We start from the raw sequence: 11845 nt of genomic DNA, 5'->3' as shown, positions 1-11845 counted from the left end.
TGACCTCTAAAATGATGTTTTTTAGAGATCCATTAGAGTTAGTCTTGATATAAATAAGTAAAAGAAGTAATTGAAAGTGGTAAAATTGAATTTTTAGTTTGATGATGGACAACAAGTATAATTTCTCCAAACGGCATAGATAGTTTCTAATTTTTCAAAAGTTGAACAATATAATCAAACGAATATGATAAAATTACATAGAATAAAAATGCAATTTACTCGATTTAACATTAAGGTTTCTATTATATACGTAGGCATGGCATAATTATATGTTTTTATTTATCTGAATATATGTTTTAACTGATAAATGTTTTAAAAGTATTATATTCCATAAAATTATTAAATTGCAACGTTATATCATGTAAAGATACAAACCTCAAGAGAAAACAACATTAAAAAATATTCAAACAAATCGTAAAAATAAAAAAACAATATTAAATTACAAAATTGAATTAGACATAAAATTTTATTTTTTAAACTTAGGATAATGTAGTTCAAAATGGTTGTTTATTTTAGAACAAGTTGTTATATTTAATTGGCTTTAACTTATAAAAAATATAATGTTAGTCATGCTTGGAACTAGAAAAAATCATATAACCTGCTCCAAAGAGGTGTTGCCCTTCAAGCTTTGTTTTGCCCAACCTGCAATAGTTTTCCTGAGTCGGTGAACCATTTGTTCTTACAGTGTAGGAGATGATGGCGTCCCTTAGAAGAAGGTGGAATAAGCTCTTTGATATCGTGCAATGTAATGAAGTGGATGATCTAATCAAAGGCAGGGTTAATCCAAGCTGCTCTAAGGAGGAGCTGACAAAATACGATGTTGTAATTAGAGCTTTCCTCTGGAGTATTGGCGCAACATAAACATAAACGATCTTTGCTTCAATAGCAAAGTGAAGGGCATCTCTAACCTTGCTTCGGAAGTTTTTAATAATTCTTTTCTTTGGTTTAAGGTCAGATGCAAAACTGGTAATAATGCGAACATGAAAAACTGGCTAAAATTTGTTCTGCTTAAAAAAAACGAAATCATAAAACGAATATAAAACCAAGTATAATAGAAACGAATATATTATAGAAACCGTAAGTATAAAAGTACCTCTACATTTTAAGAACTTGAAATCATAAAACGAAGTATATGTTTAAAATTGTTTTAGTTTATATCTTAAACTTTGATTTTAATTTATTATTAAGATGCATGTATTTTTGGTTATAACAATATGCACTTCATAAAACGATATGCACCTCTGTATTTTTGGTTATAACAATATGCACCTCTGTATTATGGTATACTTGAAATCATAAAACGAAGTATACTAGTCAATATTTGTTTATGTTATAACAATATGCACTTCAGTTTCAAAATTATATATCTATCCTTTAGTTTCACGATTTCAATCTTTCCGATTTGACAGAACAAATTACCCATCTAGTATATGTCTCAGTTTCTTCCCACTAAATAAATGTCTATTTATTTGTTTTATTTTGTTTTACGGATTATTATGCTATTATCAGCTTGGAAATCATTTATTATTTCCAAATAATGTTGGTGATTTTGTATCATCAATATGTATTTAAGTGTAATGTATTGACTTGTTGACCAAAATTTAATCTTGATGAATATTAAACGAGTAAGGAATGTGTGGAGTGCACACTTGTTTAAGTTTATTCAAGATTCAAAGTAGACTGTCATTTAGGGGTGAAGCCCCTAAACGAACGGGGGTCCGGGGGCAGCGCCCCTGGGAGCGGGGTCTAAGGGGCGGCAGCCCCTGGCGGGGTCCAAGGGATAGAGCCCCTGCCTGGCGGGAATTTTTTATTTGGGTTATATTGCTATATTAAAAATGCATTAGAAATCTGAATTTTGGAAATAAACCCGATTTTTGACTTTGTTTTGACCCTTATATAAATAACCCGGATTAGTGACAGGTTTCAGACATCAAACTGTTTTTGTAACAGTTTTCAGACATACAACTATCTGGTGACAGTTTTCTGATGGAAATGTTAGTTAATTAATTTTTTGTCTTCATTTTGATGGTACACACGAAATTCATAACACCCAGATTCTATGTTCTTGCTCTCATTTTTCTGAGTCTTATCCGATTAAAGGTTAGGAGTACCACCCAAATACTTTAATCTGAAAGTGTATACACAATTCTTAGAACTTCCAAGACTATTTTATCCCGATTTTCTTACAAATAATACATAACCTTTTCATGTACCACCAACATGGCCTTGTGGTGATGATTTAAAATTTAAGCACATTAAAATAAAGTTGCTTTAGGTTTTAATCTTAAATGCTTCTGGCCGGTGATCCGCCGGTCAAAAAAAAACCTCGGGTGGACGCTTAAATTAAAATTGTGCAACAGTTTATTAACTACTTCTCAAACATTGCGGCCTAGATATTATTAGTTGAAGATTTAAGAAGACATCGTCAAGACAATCTTTTAAAATCAGATGTGTTATTAAAGATATTTAGTGATGCCTACCTATCATTATGGCTTATACCCATATCAAATAGTAGTAGATTAAAATATTGTTAACTTTATTAAATGTGATACACAGGTATGAGGATGAATAGGAAGAAAAAAAATTCCGAGAACAGCTAATAAAATTAATATCAAACATGAATTATAGAAAGCGATAACAGTTTTATGCATATGCATCAACCAATTAAGTGACTTAATAAAGTTTTTCAGCTTGATAGCATTGATACAATGATTATTCATACAAACCATAGTTATTAATGTAACTGAAAAGATAGGAACATGCATGATCGATACCCGTCTTTTTGAGCTCTTGATCATTTGAATTCATATCTTACCACTCCAGGAATGTGTGTATGCAGGAAGTAGTCTTCCCAATCAATTATCTTTGGGTCGAAGTAGAAGGCAACATCATCATGCTTACTCTCCCTCACCATGTTACGCAACTTTTCAGTATTTATATCATGGTACCTATCACAAATTTAATGAGTTCGTAAACCTAAATATACATGTGGAAAGATTAACCAATTTTCATTAAGATGAAAACTAATATATAATGCTTACAAACTTGTCGAGAACAGATATGGTTGGTAAAGCTTCACTAGCCGAAGTACCAAGTTGATCTTTCGTTCAATATTCTTGCATGTACCCGCAAACGCTTGGCAGAGTATTACATTCACAACTATTAGTACCTAGGGAGTGAGATTAATTTCTTAACATACAAAAATAACAAAAGTAGAATTGAAGTGAGAAAAAGTTAGAGAAAGAATAGTTAAATAAGATAAACCTGCAGGGGAAGCAAGTAACGAAGCGTGATATATCTATGGAAGCTTGCCATTGATTTCAACACTTTACACTCGCGAACTATGATTGATTTCCGATCTTTTTTAGTCCATGGATGTTGAGTAAAATACAGGTAGGTACATTTCTGTATTATGGTGTACTTCAAAGGATTTGACACCGAAGATCCAATATGATAAATTGTTTCAGAAGAAGTTTGATCTGTATTAGCCATGATTGCAGCGATCATAGCATTCACCACCATGTCAGCAGGTACCTACCCACATTTTGCTGTGCGTTATTATCATTCAAACAAAATTGTTTCCAGATGAAAGTTAAATTGTGCTAAAATGTTCCAGAAAACTCACCACATCATACACGCATTCAGGATCTGCAGGGAAACACTTTAACCTGCCTTTTCCATAGCCAACAATAAAGCTATCGATGGTCCTGAGATTTTTATAAATAGAAATTATGTTTTTCAGGGTTTAAACTTCCTAACAGAAACTGTGCTTGTTAGACAAAAACAAAGAAAAAGTTACCTAATGCCTTCGATCCACCCGGGGAAGGGTTCTTTGTAGGTACTAGTGATGATGGTTGGACGAAGAATAACCAGCGGAATGTCTCCTTTAAATTGATGAAGAACCATTTCTCCTAAGGCCTTGGTAAAAACATATGTATTTGGCCATCCACAATGATTTGCCCTTGATCGAAAATTAATACGCGTTTATACTAAAAATTAAGAGAAGCTAGCAAGGTGATATTTCCGGTTATGTTTTTTTGATTCATTCAAAGAGATGGTTTAACATTTATACCCTTTATCATGATTGTCGGAATTTAAAAATAAGCGTTATAAGAATCAAATCACTTCTTTTTCTTTTAAAGTGGATGAATCAAAATCTCCACTTTCTCATTTAGACCAAAATCTTTCTGTTACAATAATAATAGGATAATTTTTTTTTTCCTTTTCTAAGCAAATTAAACAGCTGATGGTGAAAGCAAAAGTAGTTGACTACCTTTGCGTACCCAAATCTTTCATGGCCATTTTAATTGCTTCCTCGTTAGCATTGTGATATTCAAGTTCTTTTAGTCTATCTTCGAGGATCATTTTCTCGTATTTGATGTCAAGAATCTGTCCCAAGTAGCATGGAGTCTCATGTATCATCCCTGACTTCTCACCGGAGACATAGGCTGAATATGCATCATTAGGATAGTTGGAACAGAAAAGGAGTTAGATTTTCTTCTCATCGACAGTCAAACTGTGCTAACTGAAGAAAGACCAATTAAACTGCCTGGAATAGAGACTTAAGTTGTCCATTTCAATACATGGGTAATTTAATTTAATTTTATATGGATTATTACAATTTTTACCATTTGTGATTTTTAAAGTTTTTGTTTCCAATATAATTTGCAAATCAGCATTTAAAAATTATTTGATGGTAATAATAAAGTAAATACAAGAAGTATTGATGGACAAACCTTTTTTATGGCGTTTTATTATACAACAGTTTTTCTCCACACATAATAATTTTTTTTAAATGTTGTACAACCCATAAACCATAGATTGTTAAACCATGGATTGTTGTGTATAGAGAAAAATATTTTGTACAAATCACTTCCTTTTAAAAAGTTTGGTCATAATCTAAACATATTTGATATTTTGTAAGGTGGTTTTGCTTTTCTTCTAATTTGTATTTAATATTTAATATACTATTTCGTGTTCATTACATATTTAAACTTATTAAAAAAAAACTCATAAGAAAGATATATATTTATTATATAAGTTAAAATATGTCAAACAATATTTGGTTTATCACTTAATATATTTAAATTTGAAAAAAAAAACAATATCATAATATTATGTAATAATAACAAAACTATATTAATCAAAACCAATTAATTTTTACTAATAAAATATTAATCGTGCTTTAACTTTTGAATATTTATTTGATAGATTTTAGAAGTATATGACCCATTGACCAGTTACAAAATAAAATAAAAATATATTAATTGAGTTTTTATAAATAAATGGTTAAAATAGTTAAATTTGTCTATTATTTTTTTTAATTTGTTTTATAATTATATTAAATAAAAGAAATTATGATAGACACAAAATTTCACATATATTTAAAATTTTGCTTCTTATAAATATTTTATGAGGGTGACTTGACAAAACTTGTGTTAGGTTTAGTAATTCGATGAAAAGGAAATTGAAATTAAAACCAAATATAATGTGGATTGAAAGATATATACCAAACATGCATACAACAATTAACCATGGTAGAACAATATAACGTGGATCGAAGACATATACCTAACAATACATAAAAGTTATTATTTTAAGAGTTATGAGGACGATAGCAACTTTTCGTTCTATAAGCATCCATAATGCATTGAACTTCATAGAGTTCAACGGATTGTCACATCATCTTTCTACAATCCATACAACTCTATCATTTTTTTCTACAATGCATTGAACTCTACAAAGTTCAATAGAATGTTACAAAATGTAATTTATAATAAATATTTAAGAATTAAAAACTTTCATTTTTCTCATTGAAAAGTTCAATGGTCATTGAACTCCAAATCCATTGAATGCCAAGCTGACATCTCACAATGGTAGAGTTTCATCAATTGAATGACACATAGACTTGTCACATCATTCAACTCTCACATTGAACTCACCATTGTGTATGCTCTAAAAATTAATTTGGAAGTTATGTATGACACCAACCTGTGGAAACATGAAGTAATAGCTTTATGTTGATACATTTCTTCGCGAAATCCAAAACGAATTTAGCGCCGAATGTGTTAAGATCTAGGGAAACATCGTATCTACAACAATCCAAACAAGCATAAATAGTTGAAGTGAAACAGATCTAGATGGAGTCAATCAATGTATAAAACTTTGAACCTTTCATAAAAGTCGGTGGAGGCAGCTGAATTAACAACAACTTCAACATCTCTCCACATATCCTCTTTCAGGCATGAGTCTTTTACTCCCAAGTTCTCACATGTTATGTCCCCCGGAACAAGAATAACCTTTTCAGAGAGAAAATTTTGCAGTTTTGTATGGTACTTCTCTTTCAGGACTTTAAACAAGTCTTTTGCTACTACCTATTATGTGAAAGTGTCTTATTTTGGATCTTGACAATAATTAGAATGGAACATAACTTTTAACTTATAAATTATGTGTGTAATGACATGAATGATACCTCGGTGTTGAAGCGTTGTAAGGCAGACATGTTATCGGTTGCTCTGACAAGAAGATATAGTTTCTTCACATTTGGTTGAACTCTAAGTATCTTCTCCACAAATACTACAATAATACATATAACATCTTCATATTTAATATACATATACAACGGAAGTTTATTAATAAAAAGCATAGAAAAGCAATTCATAAAACGATTAAATAAAAAAGAAATTTCATGAAATAACCAAATTTTTAGGGGTGTTTTAAGTATTTAGCCACAAAATTTTGAGTTTTATAAAATGACCATCAAATCCGCAGAGGGGGCTCTGCGGATTGCTTAATGTCTCTAAGGAACTTAGCACACCTCTGCGAAAATGAGGTGACAGCACTAAAAGACAATTTTTTTGGGGGGTTTTTAAGGTTCCGCAGAGAGGTCTCTGCGGATCTTGTGAACACCTATGCGGATCGCTTAATGTCTCTGAGGAATTGGTAAATACTTAAAACCCCCAAAAAAAATTCTCTTAAAAAATTGTTCATACCCATTCCTCAGAAACATTAAGCAATCCGCAGAGGTGTTCACAAGATCCACAGAGACACCTCTGCGGAACCTTAAAAACCCCCAAAAAAAATTGTCTTTTAGTGTTGTCACTCATTTCCGCAGAGGTGTGCTAAGTTCCTCAGAGACATTAAGCGATCCGCAGAGCCCCCTCTGTGGATCTGAAAGGCATTTAACAAAACTCGAAATTTTGTGGCTATATACTTAAAACACCCCTTAAGATTTGATTATTTCATGAAATTTCTCTAAATAAAATGTATGTTTCATCACGTAGACAATAACTTCTTGTAAGTTGGAAATGCAATGATTGATATCATATGTTATAAATATAGAAACAAAGTTATGTTTAACCTAGTATAAAACACATAAACCAAAGTTAAAGAGACAGTAAGAGACTTTACTTTTTGCCAGAAAACCGGTGGCACCTGTTACCAAAATGGTTTTCTTGTCAAGTACATCAAGAATCCCACCCAACTCCATTTTGTAACTATAGATTCAAGTAGATTGTTTTCACTATTTATGTATGGAAATGTTGAGAAATAGGCGCGTGTATATATATATATATATATATATATATATATATATATATATATATATATATATATATATATATATATATATATATATATATATATATATATATATATATATATATATATCCTCCCTAATAAATAAAGAACTTTTTTGACACATCTCATTCTTAATGAGTTTTGAGACTTGTCATTTTGTGATAATTTTTAAATAAATAATATCCACATGTCAATTTATGATTTTTTCTAATTTTTAAAATTAAAAAGCCTCATAATATTTATAGTTATATATGTAAAGTATCAAATGTAATAAATATTATACTAAATTGCAATTAATATGTTTTTCATTCCTTATTTCAAAATTTTATTTTAAAAAAATACTTATTATTTACATTTTTAATATTTTATTTTTTTAATCATCCCGTGTAATACACGGGTTTTACACCTAATATATATATATATATATATATATATATATATATATATATATATATATATGAGATTTTCTAATATATGCCCTAAGGGCACATATAAGAAATAGTATTTATGGAAAATATTTGTATTAGAACTATGTTCCGTATTAAAAATCAAATTGTTTTATTCTCTTCCATATTTACCTTTCTATTACCCCTTCTAAAATTGCATATTAATTACTTGTTTAATTCCCTCCATTTTTTCCCTGCAATATGACTACATAATTGCACGTTTGTATATGATCTTTTTAATTCTTCTTTTTGCAATATATCTTCTTGTCTTTTTTCTTAACCAACTAATAGCTTCTAGCTAGCATTTATCTAAGATTAGAGATGGAAGAACGCATCTTTTTAAATCTTAATGAAGTTCCTGATGAAGAAAACTCCATAAATGCTCAACATGAAGAAATTGCTATCGAAGAACATATTCAAAACAACACAGTTTTTTATGAACAGTTCGTTGGTCAATATTTTCTAAGTGAAGAAGAGGCTCTTATTTTTTATCAATATTATGAGAGAAAGAAAGGGTTTTCCGTTCGAAAAGGAAGGTTCGTGAATAAGAAAACCGTGGAAAAGAAAAGACGTGCCTATTTTTGTCACCGTGAAGGAACACCGAAGTTTAAAAAAGATTACACAAAAAAAACAAGAAACCGAGGTTATACATGATGTGAATGCAAGGCCCACATGCGTATAACATTGAGAAGAATTAACGAAATTTTCCCCAAAGAGTGGCAAGTCACTAACTTTGTTGCGGAACATAATCATGCTTTGTTGTCTGCTCAAGAGGTTTGTTTTTTACCATCTTACCGTAATATTACATTAGAAGATGAAAACCGCATACTTTTATTAAAGAAGGGGGCTTGTTCGTTACACAAATTATGCGAGTGATTGAGCTTAAAAGGAATGTGAGACATGGAGAGCTTTCTTTTCTAAAGAAGGATGTCTATAATCTTTTTACCAAAAATCATAAATTACACTCACAGAATGATGCAATGGAGCTTTTGGAGTACTTTAGAAGTGCTAAAAATGAAAATCTTAATTTTTAATATTCATTTACACTAGATAGCGAAAATAGGCTAGAACATATTTTTTGGTGTCATGCTCATTGTTTTGAATTGTATCAAAAATACAGAGATGTTGTGGTATTTGATATTACATACAAGGTGAATTCATATGACATGCCATTTGGCATATATGTTGGTATTGACAATCATGGAAGAACTATATTGCTTGGTTGTGCACTTCTACGTAACGAGAAACAAAACACATTCGAATGGCTCTTTAAGGTAACTATATTTTTGTTTGATTATTTCGAAAGTTATTTGCATTAGTATGTGGTTAAGTTTATTAAGTTTACTTTATTTTTAGAATATTACTATATTGATGAAAAAGTCACCGAAAACGATATTGACCGATCAAGATCCTTGGATGAAACAAGCAATTGAAAAGGATATGTCGTATACTAAACATGCATTTTGCATATGGCATATCACCACTAAGCTTAGTAGTTGGTTTACCTCGGTGCTAAGAAGTGAATACTCAAGTTGGTGCACCAAATTTTACAACTTATATAAGTTAGACTCTGTTGAAGAATTTGAGCAACAATGGCAGTTAGTAATTGCAAAATTCAATTTCGAAAAGAATAAGCATGTGACTGCGTTGCACCAAATTAAAAATTTTTGGGTTCCAAGTTATCTTCGTAGCTTTTTCTTTGGTGGCATGACGACTACCGGAAGTTCAGAGAGCATAAATTCATTTATCAAAAAAAAAAATTATATCTTCTCATACATGTCTAATTGAGTTTATTAAACAAGTAAGTACCACTATTTACTTTACTATATTTTATTAGGTTAAACATTTTTAATTAATCTTTTTACTTATAATTGTATAGGTTGATCTTGTCATTGAAGATGTTGGGCATAAACAAATACATGATACTATGTTGTCAAAATATCAAGAGTCACTTTTGAGATCATTATCACCATTAGAAAAACAAGGTTACCAAGTTTTGACTCCATATGCATTCAAAAAGTTTCAAGATCAATTTGCTCTAGCGATTCAATATTCGGCTCAGGAAGAAAATGGCATAAGTTATATTGTCAAACATTACAAAGCAACTCGACGACATCAGGTGGTTTGGGATGGTAAGATGGCTAAATGCACTTGCAAAAACTTTGAATTTGTCGGAATACTTTGTCGTCACATATTAAGTGTTCTTCTCCACAAGGGTTTCTTTAAAATTCCTTCTAGTTACTGGCTATCACGTTGGAGTCGAGAAGATGCTCAATTTAATGAAATTTCTCAGTTACACCAAAAAGGAAATGTTGATGCTTCATCATCATGTGGAAACAATAATGATCTCGTAACTAATGCAATTGAGTTGGTTCATGCCCAACTATCTCAAAAACAAAAGGACGCCCTAAGCAAAAGCGAATGAAAAATGGAAAGGAATTAGCGAGATAAGTAAAGCGTTGCAGACTTTGCAAATCTTCTAGTCACAACTTCAGCATGTGTCCAGAGCGTGAGGCTAATAATGCTCAACAAGTGGCTAAAAAAAAAGAAACATGATATGCAAAGTAAATATTTCAATCCGATATTTAATTTTAAATGCTAAATTGTAATATTGCAATTAAATTCTACGTTTTGTTATCTTATGAAAATCCTTTTATTTTTGTTTTTAATGTTTTATATTTTAATGGCAGTAAGTAATCGAAAGAATAATTTGAAGGGAATTAAGATTCTAAAATATGCTAGCTAAAAGCTATTAGTTGTTTAAGAAAAAAACAGAAAGATGCGCTATAAAGGGAGGAATTAAATAAATTAAAAAGATCATCTACAAAACTTCATATGTAATCATATTGGAAGGAACCAAAACAAATATATATATATATATATATATATATATATATATATATATATATATATATATATATATATATATATATATATATTACGGTGAGGTGAGTAGAGAGATAAATGTAGGGAATTAAAAAAGTAAAGTAATTAATATGAAATTTTTGAAGGGGATAAATAGAAAGGTAAATATGAAAGAGAATAAGGCACTTTGATTTTTAATAAGGAAGATAGTTCTAATATAAATATTTTCCATAATATTATTTTTTATACGTGCCATTAGGGCATATATTAGAAAATCCATATATATATATATATATATATATATATATATATATATATATATATATATATAAAAGTAGGTTCATGCGAAAACATAAATATCCTGTGAAAACGTGAAAACAGATTTTATCTTATAAAAATCAAACACAAGTACTATAAAAATTAAATTTATTAGCAATAAATTAAAGATAATAAGTTTACATTGGATTGTGTTATGATACTATAGATTTAAAGACGATTTTATCAACTATTTTTTTTTCACGTTCTTGACCACTTTTAAATTCATGTTTTCATAATAAAAATGTCAAAAATCATATTTTGCTAATATGAAATAATTTATCATGTATAATCAATTATCATCTTATAATTCAAAGTTTGGATGGATTATTGTCCAAAATATAAGGTTGAGGTAGCACAATCTCATAGTTTTTTCTTGTTTTCGCGTTTTATTTGTATTTTCGCAAATTATTTGCATTTTCGCATGAACCCTCCCCTATATATATATATATATATATATATATATATATATATATATATATATATTCAATTATGACTTGGAAAGGAACCGTAAAGTGGGAATGATGTTTACAATGCACTAAACACCTTTTCTTTCCACACATCCACTTCCATCTCCTTCCTTATGATTTAATGATCAAACTAGGAAAAGGACTCATGCTTCACATTGGTCGGAAAGGTTT

At 29.9% G+C, this 11845-nt stretch overlaps 1 protein-coding gene and 1 pseudogene across 1 annotated transcript; one reads left to right on the top strand and one right to left on the bottom strand.

Moving 5' to 3' along the window:
- Positions 1-2515: 2515 nt before the first annotated feature.
- On the bottom strand, positions 2516-7547 carry LOC145122817 (alcohol-forming fatty acyl-CoA reductase-like). The gene is made up of 10 exons (XM_079058385.1): positions 7411-7547; positions 6473-6576; positions 6172-6374; positions 5992-6092; positions 4274-4448; positions 3800-3961; positions 3626-3707; positions 3265-3534; positions 3042-3169; positions 2516-2948 (listed from the first exon to the last, which is right to left on the bottom strand). The coding sequence occupies exons 1-10, from the start codon at positions 7487-7489 to the stop codon at positions 2795-2797; spliced, it is 1458 nt and encodes a 485-aa protein (XP_078914511.1). The 5' UTR covers positions 7490-7547; the 3' UTR covers positions 2516-2794.
- A 798-nt stretch (positions 7548-8345) lies between these two features.
- LOC145121535 (protein FAR1-RELATED SEQUENCE 11-like) lies at positions 8346-10449 on the top strand (annotated as a pseudogene).
- The last annotated feature ends 1396 nt before the right edge of the window (positions 10450-11845 follow it).

This window comes from Lactuca virosa, chromosome 6, assembly GCF_052849685.1.
Source record: "Lactuca virosa cultivar CGN04683 chromosome 6, Lactuca_virosa_CGN04683_v6, whole genome shotgun sequence".
NCBI classification, from domain to species: domain Eukaryota; kingdom Viridiplantae; phylum Streptophyta; class Magnoliopsida; order Asterales; family Asteraceae; genus Lactuca; species Lactuca virosa.
This window is presented reverse-complemented; position numbering and strand designations above follow the sequence as displayed.

Coding starts and splice junctions, on each gene's coding strand:
- LOC145122817 (XM_079058385.1), bottom strand. CDS start 7,489: ATGGAGTTGGGTGGGATTCTTGATGTACTTGACAAGAAAACCATTTTG. Junction 6,093..6,171: donor TCCACCGACTTTTATGAAAG/GTTCAAAGTTTT, acceptor GGATTGTTGTAG/ATACGATGTTTCCCTAGATC. Junction 3,962..4,273: donor AAAGATTTGGGTACGCAAAG/GTAGTCAACTAC, acceptor TTTTCGATCAAG/GGCAAATCATTGTGGATGGC.